At 46.7% G+C, this 14,713-nt stretch overlaps 1 protein-coding gene across 1 annotated transcript in view; it reads right to left on the minus strand.

The window, feature by feature from the left end:
- The window catches only part of LOC142573147 (uncharacterized), a 142,392-nt gene that overhangs the window by 35,297 nt on the left and 92,382 nt on the right, over positions 1-14,713 (minus strand). The window contains exon 4 of the mRNA XM_075682696.1: positions 23-78. Within this exon, the coding sequence (XP_075538811.1) occupies positions 23-78 (56 nt within the window). The remainder of the gene's footprint in view (positions 1-22; positions 79-14,713) is intronic.

The following is a 14,713-nucleotide window of genomic DNA, read 5'->3' on the forward strand; positions in this document are numbered from 1 at the left end:
ACGAAAAAAAAAGATGACTCACCTCCGTTCCTTCCATGGAATACAAACTGGTGATGTGGTTCACCCTCCATGTTGGGACTGCAACAAAAGAGGAAGATGCTCGTGAGGTAATCCTTCCTGTCCATTGACAACATTATAAGCTAGCAACAGAACAAGTACTCAGTTGAATGCCTGCTGAACAAAGAGAAGAAAGGGGGTTAACCAAGGGTCCGAGCTTAACCGAGCCCAATTGGTACAGCATCGCACGTGATATGCGAAGGTTGTGGATTCGGTTCCCACCTGCGGCAAGTTGTTTTTTCATCCACTTTATTTTCCATTAATTCTTCGTTTCTTTATTTCATTTATTAAGCGCAAGTAATTTCCTCTATGTTGTCCTTGGTGTCAATGTTAGTTGGCTTCTTATGATATGCTGAACATAGAAGCACACATCACCTGGTCTTTTTTTTTTTTCGCCTCACCTCAAATGCCAGTGCAATGAGCCAAACAGCTACATGCTCCTTCAACATGACAAGCTTTCCTGCAATGGGGTCAACCATTCTCAAGAAATGAAGTGCGACAATTTTAATTGTAACAGCAAATAAGTGCAACTATTCAAGAGTGTGGCATCACTCCACTAGCAGCTGGTCTCAGAGTTGGCATGAACTCGGATCTCTAGTTAACTTTCTTTTAATTTGCCAATTCTTATACACGCTCATATTTGTATCTTTCTTTTCTATGTTTTGTATTTGTTGTTTGTTTGCTTCTTATTCATACTTATTTTTCTGTGTTTTTGGTGTTGCCATATCTTCCACTCCGCCTATATTTTTTTCCAAGTATATTCACCCATTCCTCATGTAAAAACACCAGAATAGCAGTATTTGAGGTACTTAATTAAGTATCTAAAATAAAGTAAACGAGTAAGCAAGTAAAAGCTGAAGCTATGAGAAAACGATGTAATGCGAACAGAAAGAAAGAATGATTAAAAAAGAGAGTGGTTTATCATGAACTGTAGGTGATGGAAACGAACGTATGCATATTGGTTCGGTGGGCACAGCAGTAGGCCCAACCTTAAATGCATTCATGGCAGAACAGTCAACAAAGACGACAAATCATTCTCCAATGAAGAATCCACACCAAGCACACACACAGTTCTTATGCCAGACATGTCACAGCAGTCTGTGCAGCGTCTAGCATGCTAGAAGCTACTCAGAAGGGATGGCAAGTGGGCAAAGCCCTTCCCAAAAGTTGAGTGTCCGGGCGGCGATATAAATTGCGAAAATGGTGGCAAAAGGACTCGTTGCAGCACCCCGTGGAAACCGTGGTAGACTACGCTATGCAACACGCCGCTGTTATCTCGGATGCCATGGGCAGCAGATGCAGCTAACCAGAATTGTTATGCCCAGACCAGCAATGCAAAGAAGAAATTATTTTTTCTGTGTTTTTAAAATTGCAGCCATACATATACGTTTCATTTATTTTGCTCAAAATCATCAATACGTATTGCTGAGAATGTTCTTGCAATAACAAAATTAGCCAGTAGCTATTGGAGCATCCAGCTGCCTGCAATGACGCCACATGACATTGCGGAAGTGAAAGCAAGTGATACTTAACTCTTGTCGACACAAGACTAAATTCCCTTCGACACAAGACTACATTACCTGCCACATGCAGTGCAATAATATTTGGCTCGTGTGTTCACTAGAGCCTCTTGTACAGATCGGCAATGTGTTCCTACTATGTTCAAAGAGTCTTTCAGGGCCCCCTTAGGGAATTATGGATGAATGCGCTTGCGACTATCCAGCTGTCATCTATGAACGCCTGACAGAGTATTTGCGATATAGGCATCGATTCAGAGAGAATCGGAAAACCAGTAAACAGGGTGATGGTGTTGGTCTCTCTCATAGAGCCAGCTCTGTGAGAATGAACTCAATGCCAATTTGGTGGTAAATGTGACAGAAATGTGTTACCATTATGTCACACCTAATTGAGGTCTGGGATTGAAGCTTTAAACTGCATTCACCACATTGCAAATTGTTGCACAGGAGCTTACTTGACACACACAAAAACACACACACATTACAGGGTGGCCCAGCTATCATGCAACACGTTCTCAAAAATGAAGGACCACTCTATGCAAAGATAACTAAGTGCATATTGTTCACAGTCAAGTAGAGCAGCTGCCAGTAATCTTTTGTTGATGCCATTTAATTTATTCATTAAAATTACCTAATTTTTGTAATTACTGCATTGAATGACATGCTGTCAATGAAGAAACTGTAGAAAGTTCAAAATCTTAAAACTGGAACAGGCACTTTTCGCCCGTTTATTTTTTCTGGCTGATAAAGAAAGCCCATGAAATAAGATAAACATCACATGACTAACAGTCCTTCCAACCTCCTTCTCTATTGTGCCCCCCAGTGGCTTATTCAACTTGTCCCCTCTCCCACTAGAACAGCAACACAGTGCACTGGTGCTGTGATACTACCGTTTGCTCCTTCTCTGCGTCGTTACAATGGTAACCTAGCTACCGCTACTCTCCGCCCCTCTCCCTCTTCTGCGATTTATCTCTTTCCTCTCCCACTGTCCTCCTTGCTTTACAGACATGGAACTCCACCTTACTCTTGACCTGCATCATTGACGATAAGGATACTGTAAATCTGTTAAATGGGCATCGAAAGAGTCAATAACCATCACCACAGTTCCTTTTGGTTTTGACTTCAGTTATACTGCAATAGCAATTATGTGGAAATTCCAGGCGCATTTACGCCACCACCATCACCGTTGCCGTGATGTTCTGCATAAGTCCAAGTGCGATAACATTGTGGCTCGCACAATGTGTGCTGCTCGTGTGAGTGAAAGCGTGCGGATGAGCCAAGGATGGTGCCTGAATCTTACGCACACAAGGGAGGAAGGCGGGGAGGAAGCGCACCATCTTCCATCGCACACATAGCGTGTCTCCCAGTTAAAAGCATGAGCTTTCAACTGATAATGAGTTGCAGTCTTTAGATTTACACATCAGGTTTTCAAATGGACATGTTTGTTGGCACTATTCTCTGCAAGTGCTAAAACAGCTCTTTCCCTACGACTCCGCCCACTCAAAAATTGTTAAGAGATATAGCGATGCTTTGCCTAGGGTCCGCGCTTAGAAGGGCGTGTGTTCACCGGTTCCAGTCTAGTTTCAAACATCAGGTCCAGCAGCTTGTCAAGGCCAGACTTCCTCGTTCAGTCACCACCTCAGTGGAAGAAACCTTGCTGCAGAAGCTCAAATGCAGAAACAATCCCAAAGTAGGTGAGGGAGGTGAGCGGGATTCCCCAAGAAAGGTTCAGGTGGTCCCTTATTTCCACAAGGTGAGCCACAACCTCAAGAAGGTGGTGAACAGGTATGGAGTAATTGTAGTGTTTTCCGCTCTGAACAAACTGGTTCACCTATGCCCAAGAATCACGGGATGTTGTGCACACATGCAAATTCAAGCACGCAAAACGCTACGTGCAAAAGTGTGCCCCTGCTGTGGTTTACCAGATACCACTAGGTTGCGGAAAAACCTACGTAGAGCAGAGCGGCCATTGTGTCAATGACCGAATGAGGAAACATGCAAACAATTTAAAAAAGGATATGGGTGCCCATCTCTGTGCATTGCAGATCATGCTGCTGTAAGCCACGTTTTTCTGAGGCAAGAATCCTAGTTAGGAGTAGATAGAATGCGAGAACTGCTAGAGGCATATCACATTCATATCAGTGGTCAAGCATGCATTAGTCAAACGTCTGTTTCATTACATGATGCAGGAATGAAAGGCTAGGTTTGTTGCAAACAAGATAACTTCTTGCTTGCTCTTTGTCCCCCCTGGTGTCGAGAGTGTGCACAGTATATATGCACCAAGCTTCGTGCTTAATAAACAGTTGTGAGTGCAGTGCTGCCTTTCTTGCTCTTCTGTCTGTCACTTAGCCTTTTCCATTCTTTATTTTATTTATTTATTTATTTATTTTGCTGCAATATCCTGTTCTTTATCTACCTTGTACCACTACTTATGCCTGCAACGGATCTGATAGAATGAATCTCTTCAAAGATGATAACGATGATGATTTATTGGCATCCCATATGAAACGGGATGGTGACAAATAGTTGCCTAGCCTGCTTGGTTTAATCTGGTGCAGTGTACATATTTTTCATTCTAGCATTTTTGTATATATCTCCATAATCTCTTTTTTTCCCCTCAAAGCTTCTCTACCTTTCTTGTCTGGCTACCTAAGCCTGTAACAGATCCGGTCGTATCAATTCCTTCCCTACTTTTTCTTTCCACCAATACTCTAAAAGTCACTTGCTTATCTCGACTGCTGACCGGTCGATGCTTCCATCCACTTTAAATCCAAGAACTTCTGGGAAGGTGTACGCTACCTCCAGGTCTTGCTGGGTGAATCCCTTCGCATTCCATTAATATGTACCAAGTGCTCTCCAGGTTTTTGCTGCAGCACACACATGCCTCATCTTGTTGTGACTATTTGCTCCAGAATATTTTTGTCCTCAGGCAAACAGCTTGAGCCTCAACTAGCTAGGCACTGCCCTTTGTGCTTACGTACAGATTTTTCCTTCTAATTTCTTTCTCCCCATTCTTGTAAATCTCCATGGTCATTTCTGTTTCCATTCTTTGCATCCAATTCTTTGTGTATTTCTCTCAGAGCCCTCGGCTAACAGCGCCGCCTTGCAGCTGCTGATGCACGTGCTGCATTAAATCTTTTTTGCGGGGGAGCGTGCCAAATGGTACAGGTGGACCAAAACCTGCCAACGGGTGCAACCTCAGAGGCCACAATCAGATGCTCGTGCTCTGGCAGTGAGTCACGTCACCCACAGATATGAATCAGAGCACACTGTTGTACTCAGAGAGTGTGCTCGTCAAGGCACCCCGCGGCAGCAGTGCTGCCTACGATATGCTGCAGATGCAGCTACATGCATCTACAGTGGCTAACTATGTGCACGACAGGGCTGGAGTGCACGCTCGTGCTTATGTGCTCCAGTCTGGCCATGCTATGCGGTGCGGACCAGCTTTGTCTTGCAGTCTTGAGCAACAGATAGTAGCCGCATCCAAGTTTCACCTTTTGCACAACATCTCAATAGTGCGCGTGCATGAAAGGCAGCAACCGGACAGCGCACCATGTTGGTGCACTCCACAGCAAGAAGCATGCACATACAAGTGTGATGAGCTGTCCTGCATTGCAGCAACCACTCCAAAGCAAAAGAAGACAAACTAAAGCGGTTGCGTCATAAAGTGTTTCTGCGTTCTATATGCATCTGAATCGAGAAATTGAGAAATTGGAGTCCGTTCTGAGCTAAAGCGTCCTCTTAAAGTCTGTGATCCGGTGAGTTTATAACCGGTTCAAGACGCCAAATGTCCACGCTGTCCAGTTTTGCAGGGAACTGAATACCGGGGCCAGATTCACTTGGAAAACTGCAACAGAACTTCCCAGGAACACAATTGCCACACCCTTGGCAGACAGACTGATTGACGGTCTCACCACGCGGGGGCAAGCATGAAACAAGTTGCAATGTTGCCTGCTTCAGAACTTGAACACTTGATCAGAAATGGGTCTGCCAAGTTAACCAAGAGCACTACTCAAAGCCAAACCCTATGGACAAAGGAAATCAAATAGGAGAGGCCCTGAAGACATCTCAATGCATTTAGCATTCTTTGGGATGTAAAACCCGCGATTCCTTGCCAGTTCAACCGTTTTCATGGGCCGATCCCGAAAATAGTGCAGTTTAACACAGTGGTAAAGACTTCATGGTAGTACCTCACAGTGGTAAGGGCAGTGTTCGCACATTCTTCCCTCGATCGTGACAGCTGTCACTCTGAGATGCTGTCGTGAAGACACTGCCCCCCTGAAGATGCCGACGCTGGCCCTATATAGCTTGAGACACTACGCCTGAGAGCAGAGGCGGTCGCAGACGTCTCACTGGATGCTTGCAGTACCAGCTGGCTCACATGCACGGGTAAGATATCATTGGCAAGAGGACCTATAACACATAGTGCAACATATTGCCACAATTAGCCACCTCCCAAAGCATGCTAAATGCAATTGTGGGCAGCAATTAACTGGGGCTTTTGATTATTTTTTTTTTAATCTGTATGTCAGGGCTTCACCACCCTCGCTGGGCCACCCTCCTTTTTCTGTTTTTTCCTGCGGGCCCACCAGTTCACCCCACCGCTGCTGTAATCTCCAAGTAGCCCGGCTCTCAACTCCCCCGCCACACAGATTGACGTTCACTTGAGACCTTGTGCAGTGTCCGCGCATCAGCATAGTGTCAATCTTAAACCTACTAAAACCACAGCTACAAAGTACTAACACCCGTGAGACCAACTATTACTTAGGGCTAACTTCACCTTGGGCAGACCACAAACAACGAAACCTATGCTGCGCTGGCGTACCGTGCAACGGCACTTGCGTTCCTACGGAAAAGTTTTGCAAACACGCTGTACGAGCATTCTAAGTGCCAGCTCTCAGTGTGCCACATGGGCAGGCACGCCAACAGCTTGCACAACGGTTGCAAGTGCCGTGAGCAAGTGACAATCACGTGGAATCGTAAGGCAAGCCCAAATTCTTAAAGCTTCCGGGAAAATTCAGGAGAGAGCCATTGCACTCCTGATCGACTGCTTCAGCGTCCAACAAGCACTCCCTACATTTCCATTTTGAGGATCCCTTCATCAGGTGAGGAGGAAAGGGCATGTGGCGGCGTGCCTTTCCTCCTCTACAGCTTTGTGCAAACCGGAGCGACACTACTTGAATGTGTTGCCGTCACACACTGCATAACGATTCGGAGATGGCTTAACTCGTTCTCCATTAAATTTACATGACGTCAGTTCATACAAGGTTGTCAAAGAGCCACCAAGTAGCATTTAGGTGCAGCAGTAGCTACAGTATGCCGAAATTTCTCTTGGCTGAGTTATCAGCCGCAGTGTATGTACGGACAACCACAAACGTTTACAGGATGCAGGATCTGCCAAGAAGCTAAATTCTGGTGAAACATGGTCACACAGCTTCGAATTAAATGTCCTACAATGTAGTAGCCTTCGCCACCTACACAGTGATTCATTAAATTAGAAGTGATATACCTTAACACAGCAGGAATTCACATTTGCAGGGGAAACTATATCCCGTAAGCTTTTGCTGTTGGCTGTAAGTGTTGTAAACTATTTTGGCTGTAGCGGTTTTTAGTCGACGAAGGACAGCGGAGTGTGCAAATTGTCAGCGTGAATGGGAAAGTCTCGCCATGGGATCGCTTGGAGTAAGAACGAAGACACGAGTGCTCGTGTACAGCCAATCCAATGCAACCCCGAAATATCTGAGTGCCAAGCATTTGAATATTTGCGTCAGCCACTGGCATTGCAACTATGTTATGCCTATGTTAAGCACCTTGTAATTTACGGCTGATATTTAGATTTACAAAGTGTAGCCCGAGAGTTCACAAGGTGCACCCACTAAGAACGTGCGAACTGCTGCATTCCATTTTTTTTTACTTTTTTTCGTCTGTTCTTGTTTTCTGGTCTTTTCTGTCCCTTACCTCATCCCCCCGTTCAGAGTAGCCAACTGGACATTTAACCTCTATGCCTTTCACCTCTTGTTTTCCCTTCCTTCCTTCCTCGGGACTGCGCCAGTTTAGAGATATTCATTTTCAAAGTGTCCCACAAAATGTGTTGGCATTGGAGGTACTTTTCTGCTTCAATGCATAAAACAGCGTTTTCTTCAACAACAAAAAAAGTAAGTGGAACAACCAGTATTTTTACCGCAAGCTTGATGGCCCATATCTGGGCAGTGGTGCCATCCTTAAAATTTGTTCCAATTCGATATGCCTTGTAAACTCAGAGGCTACATACAACTCGTAGATTGAAATATGTGCCATGAAGCAAATAATTAAAATGTGAATTATTGTAATTATGTTAATTATTCACTTCCATTTCTCATAGCAGTAATGGTCCCCTCATGGAGTAATTTAGCTCAAGGATTAGAATTGTGCTATCTGCAATAGACATTTTCTTTACACACAGGCTTAACTGGCCAGCTCCTCAAATCGGCAGTGCTTGTCTGAGGCTGTGAAGCATTCCATATGGCAAAAAGTGGGTGATAGTTTGTCTTATATTCTTTACAAAATTATTCCTCGGAATTTCAAGAATGACAGCCCACAAACAAATGTCGTGAAAAAAAAAAAAAAAACACCAACAGCGCATGCCTTTTAGGTTAAATCTTCTCAGACTGAAATATTAAAAGGGCAAAACAGTAATAAAAGATTGGCCCAATGCAAGAGGCCGCGTTTTTACCAGAAAGTTTGCCTTCATTCATAGTGCTTCGTTTAGATGCCACGGTGCTTGCTGTGCATGTTCGCAGCGTCTCTTCATTGCGTATGTTGCAGTGGCACATTCCCTGTGGCACACTAGGCGTGGCACCATTGAGTTTCATACTAATATACCTAGAGGGAAATCTGGCGCTGTGATCGTTCCACTATGATGGGAGTGATGGGAAGTACAGGCTACTGATTGGTTTTTCTGCTGATTGGTGAACTAGTCTGCAGGCACTTTAATGGCAGTCCTGGTTTCGCTCCAAGCACAGATGCTATAACCCACAGTGGGGCAGTGCAGCGCAAACCTCTCTGCCTTTGTTCCATTGCTTGAAGTGGCGATAGCTTGCAGGGCTAGCGGCTGGGCCAATGCTAGTGTCGCAGCGTGGTGACAAAGCCCTGACAAGAAAGCGACAGCATCGTAAACGGCAAAAGAATGTGTTCTGACTGTTTTGACCTTGCTTTGTTAAGTGTGTTAGGTTGGAGCCGTAGCCTTACCTGCTTTATCAAACTTCAGAAGAGCAAATACACTTAAATCTCATTATAGTAAAACAGCATATAACGAAATAATGAACATAACGAAATAATTGTAATTCTCCTTGAAAAAGTCCCCATAGAAACCCATGTGTTTAAAATTATGTTTTAACAAAAAAATATTCATCAACGGATATTTTTTTTTTAATGCGAGGATAAATGCCTCAGGGCATACAAGGGTATGGGATGGGGGTGAATAAGGATGATTAAATGAATATAACGAAAAATCTTCATTCCAAAATCGCACCTAACAAGCCAATTTGTACACAACATATAGATTTCTTAAATTGTGAGACACGTTGCAGGCCCTCCAATGTGGCAGTTCAAATCTCCCGCGGCAGCCCCTCATCATCCGGCAATGCTCCAAGCCAAGCCAAGCTGGCCAAGCAGCCAAGCCACTCCGTGCGTTGCGTGCAGTGCGCACTTCCAGCCGAGTGCCACGCGCCTTTGTTTGTGTTGTTCCGTATGCTGTCCATTAGTGCTTTTTACGCCATGTCGCCAGTTTCACGACAGAGAAATGAATGGCAGCAGCGGCAGCAGCAGCAGCAGCAGCAGCAGCTTGAAACTAAAACAGAAAGTTGTCGCCTTGGATCAGAAGGCAGCCATAATTAGAGCTGTTGCGTCAGGCACAAAGAAAACTCAAGTGGCCAAGGAGTTCGGCATCGCGCCGAGTACCCTTTCTACAATCCTCAGCAGCAAAGAAGTCATCGCTGGTGCTGGCGCACGTGCCATGAAAGGTAGCCGGAAGAAGCTGCGGTCTCCTGCCTTTGAAGCCGTGGAATAGGCGCTGTTCAAGTGGTTTTTGAATGCAAGGGCTGCTAATTTGCTCGTGAGTGGGGCACTGCTCCAGAGAAAAGCAAGAGACTTTGCTTGCATCATGGACTGCGACAGCTTCGTCGCAAGTGATGGCTGGCTGCAGCGTTTTAAGGACTGCCGCGATAGCATTGGCAGGGTCATCATTGGTGAGCCCCAGGTCGTTGACAATGAAACCGCAACGGCGTGGGTGAAAGATAACCTTGGTCCTCTCCTTGCAAAGTATGAAGAGAAGGATGCTTTGAACGCTGACGAAACAGCTCTCTTCTACCAAATGTTACCACAGAAGACTACCATTAAAAGGCGAGCTCTGTCGCAGTGGGAAACATAGCAAGGTCCGCGTCACTGTGCTCCTTTGTACGAATATGGACGGATCGGAGATGCCACCTTTGGCGATAGGAAAAAGCGAGTCACCACGATGCTTTAAAGGAAAGAGGCGACTTCAACCGCAGTACTTATCAAACTGGAAAGCCTGGATGACAAGGGAAGTTTTTGCAGGATGGCTGCGTGACTGGAACGAGAAGTTGAAGAGGCAGAATCGCAAGATATGTCTTTTCTTGGACTACTGTGCTGCCCACCACAGTAGTGCTGCGCTAACGAACAATGAACTTTGGTTCTTGCCCCCGAACTGCATGGCAGTGATACAGCCCCTTGATCAAGGCATGATAATGTCATTTAAGGCTGGATACCGAAAGCGGGTGATAGACTGACTTGTGTTAAACATGCAGTTGAACCGCAACACGAAGGGCGATTTGTATATGGCAATAGAGATGCTTAATGTGGCATGGATGGATGTGACAGCCAGCACCATGGTCAACTGCTTTCGACGTGAATCAATTGCTGCCAATGAAAGCAACCCTGACACCGACGACTCAATGGACCGAGTAGCCTTACCCAGTGGTGCCGCTGTATCAGATGAAGCTTTAGCATCATGGAGGGTGCTCCACGATGCCGGTGTCATGTGTGAAGCTGAAACTTTGTGACTAGGCGAGCGTGGATGCCAACGTTCTGGCAACGGAGGAGCTGACAGGCAATGACTGTGCTTGCTGCCCGGAACCACGAAGGAAGCGACGATGAAGGTGCCGTAGGGGACGACACTTCGCCCTGTGCTTACAACGTACCGACATCATCCCAGGCGCTGGACGTGGTGGACCTGCTGCGCCGCTACTTCGGCGGCCACGAAGACGGTGTAGATGGGCTTGAGATAGCTGCTGCTGCCGACAAGGCTATCCTTCGGTTAAGGGGGGATGCGGCTTTCGCATCGCGAAATATTGCCAGAAAAATAGATTTTTAGAAAATCACATTTTCAGTTTCTATAACCCTTTTTCTATGTGATACCCAAATATCATCACTGTAAACCACTTAGAAGTGCTCTAAAAATTCGTTTTATAAGCAAAGGTGGCGAAAAATCTCGCGAAAATCAAGAAAGAACAACGTTTTTCAAGCCGCAATATCTCCGGAACGGCGCGACCGAGCGCCGCCATCTTGGTCTCGTTGGAAAGCGCATTTTTCCGTCTTCAAATTTGCCGCTTCAGCGATCTCCTCAATACAGAAATATGCGCACAAAAAGCAAATGATTGAGGGTCGTGCCGGAGTCTGCGATTGGCCGCGCCCGCCACGTGACTCCAGCGCGGTTCGCCATTGGTCCGGCGCTCGCGTCGTCTGCTCGGCTCTTTGCACCTCGCGAGTCTGGACGTCTCCACTTGCCGTAATCTCGACGTGTCAAAACGGGCGCTACGCGCACATAGCAGCAGCGTGGCCGATCCCTACGATTGTGGACGTTTCAGACTCGCGGCTAAGCATTCTGAGCATCGGCGACGCAGACTTCGACCGTCGGAATCCCAGTGATTGTTACGCCTGCCACAGAAGGAGCCGACCTGAAAAAAGTAAATCCCGTTGTTCTGTCTACGGAAATTGAAAAAATTCTTGGCGCATTGCCAGTTAGGAGCCGATTTACTGCTCAAGGAGCCCTGCTTCTAGATGTACAGACAGAAGAGCATGTCAATTCCCTTCTCAGCTGCAAGTCAATTTCAGGGACTGCAATCTCAGCACGAGTGCCCAATTCGTACCTGCAAAACACGTGCATTATTAGAGGAGTACCGAAGTGGTACACTGACGAGGAACTGTTGCTATACCTAAAACCACAAGGAGTTTACCATGCAAGGAGAGTCACGCGACGCGTCCAAATTTCCGAAACCGATTGGGAGTCCAGGCGAACAAGCTCCGTGGTTCTTACGTTCGCTCCAAATACAGACAGTCCAGAGAAGATCAACTTGGGCTTCACAAGACACGAGACCATTGACTACGTTGAGACACCACCTCGATGCTTCAAGTGTCAGCGCTATGGACATGTGGCGAAGTACTGCCGTGGTGAGCAGCGGTGTAAGAGATGTGGAGGACCGCACGATTTCAAAACATGCGCGTGCAGAGAGAACTTTCTATGTGCAAAGTGTAGTGGTGGTCATCCAGCTAGTTATAGCAAGTGTCCTACGCGGGCAGCGGCAATAAAGCGTAAGAAAACGTTTATCTTGGGGCCAAGAGGAAACGATGAGAAAAATACGACGAAGAAAAAGACAGAAAGTCAGAGAGAGTCAGACGAAATGAAATGGAGCTCAAAGAGTGAAACTGATTTTCCAAGCCTGAAGCCTTCTCCAGAAATCCAGGACACAGTGGTGCCATCGCGCAGCAGACCGGCTAAAACAGTCAAATCAATGAACAGAGGCCCCGCCCCGTAGACGAGAAGACTTCTGAACAACCGGAACAGCGATGTGTCTGTACTGCAGCGACCCCAATCGCGTTGCGATGAAAACACACCACAGGAGGACTGTCAGCAGGTGCTACGTGCTCTCTTTAAGGCCTTGCGATCACACATAGAGAAGTTGCCGGCGAGCTCGATGAAGGAAATGCTCGAAGTAGTCCTGGCTCTCGAGTCAGTGATTCTCAGCTCTGCCTCTTTTTAAAGCACCTAGCAATATGGATGCGGCCAGGACACAATGTTCACCATCTCGTCTACAGGTGCCACTTATTATGCAATGGAACTGTGCGGGTCTTGCGTGCCATTTACCTGAACTGTCGCTTTTCTTACGCAACATGCCTGTGCAAATATTGGCCCTGACCGAGGCTAATCTTCCAAGTTCCAGATCAATTGCTGGTTATGTCGCACATGGAAACCAAAGTATTCCGACATTTCCGAACGGAAGCGCCATGCTATATGTGAGACGTGGAATACCACATTACGTTCTACCAGTTCAAGACCTTTGCAGCAGTGCTTTGGAAGTCACTGCTGTACAAGTGCGGCTGGGAAACCGAAGCCTCAGCGTGGCCTCAGTGTATGTCAGCTCTCGCCTGAAGGTCTCGACGCGAGAAATTATAAGAGACCTCTGCAGCCGCTGCCCAGCTCCTAGGATTATATGTGGCGACTTCAACGCGCCCCATACTCTCTGGGGGGACAAGGCGACTGATGCACGTGGAAAGCAAATTGTTAGTGCTTTAAACACCGAGGGACTCTGCGTGGCAAATGATAAACAGCCAACGTTTTTTCGACCACCGGCCTCTTACAGTGTCATTGACTTGACGTTACACTCAACGCACATCCTCGCATCGTCAACGACTAGTAAAGATAGAATGGGCAGTGATCATTTTCTTGTCTTCGTTAACATTGCTGGATATAGAACCAATGGCCGAAGATCCTGTCCTGTGACGCATTGGGGTACGTACAGGGACGGCCTAAGCAAATCATCTGGAGACCTGTTCGCGGACATGCTACGTAGCAAGAGATTGGCTACCGCTGAGCTGAAGCTACCCGACCACTTCCCCGTTCCGGATCTAAAGCTCAAAAATCTATGCGCTGCCCGTAGAAGAGCGGAACGGAGGCTGATGAGAACGAAGGGCGACCCACCAATGAATACTATATATAACAGGATTAACGCAGTAATTCGACGTTATACAAGGAAACTAAGAAGAGATCAATGGGCATCATTTTGTGCAAGCCTATCGGTCTTCACGCCAGTTCCACGGATATGGTGGGTCGTTAATAACCTTGCTGGAAACTTTCGACCAAACAAGCCATTTGAAGCCCTAGCATTGAAGTTAGGCAAGACACTCGCTTGTCTTGCGAATGCCTTCGCTGAAATGTACTCTTCCGGAAGGTCAGCCGGCACAACAAACCCGCCGCCACTGCTATCGTCGTCTCTAACGGATGCTCCTTTCACACTGAGAGAGCTGGAACTAGCTATGAGCAGCCTCCGACGTCGCTGTGCGGTGGGACCCGACCTTATCAGAAATCAGATGCTGACTAACCTACCGGTTGAGAGACGGCGTGATTTGCTGGCATTTTTTAACCAAGTCTGGGCCAGTGGGGCTATCCCACATTTATGGGAGGTAGCATGGGTGGTACCGGTTCTGAAGCCTGGAAAGAATCCTGCAGCTCTGGACTCATACAGACCGGTATCACTGACCTCGTGTGCAGCGAAGCTAATGGAGAAGATGGCGTGCACAAGACTCACTTGGTATGTCGAGCAGGGTCGAAAACTACCATCGTGCATGACTGGGTTTCGGCAGCGTCTAAGCGCTCAAGACAATGTGCTGGACCTGCTAAGCCACATAGAACATTACAATGCGGATGGCCTGTCGACGCTTGCTGTTTTCATGGATGTTTCTGAGGCTTACGACTACGTGTCTCAAACAGCCATCATCAGCCAGTTGCAAGTTATAGGCGTCACGGGTCATCTCTTGCACTTCATACATACATTCCTCAATGATCGTCGCATCAGAGTTCGTCTCGGCGACACTTTGAGCGATGAAATACGTATATTTCGCGGTGTGCCACAGGGGAGTGTTTTATCTCCCTTGTTATTTAACATTGCCATGAGTAGCCTCCGAAGAGTACTAAACCATCGAACACCAGTGAAGATATCTATATATGCCAGTGATATCTGCATATGGGTCTCCGGCTACCAGCATCGCCGCCTCGCACGAATAGCCCAGGGAGCAGTAAAAGCCATTCAGGGCCACTTGGCAACGATTGGATTATCACTATCAGCAGAGAAATCATCATTCGTACT

Source organism: Dermacentor variabilis, chromosome 2 (assembly GCF_050947875.1).
Source record: "Dermacentor variabilis isolate Ectoservices chromosome 2, ASM5094787v1, whole genome shotgun sequence".
Taxonomy (NCBI): Eukaryota; Metazoa; Arthropoda; class Arachnida; order Ixodida; family Ixodidae; genus Dermacentor; species Dermacentor variabilis.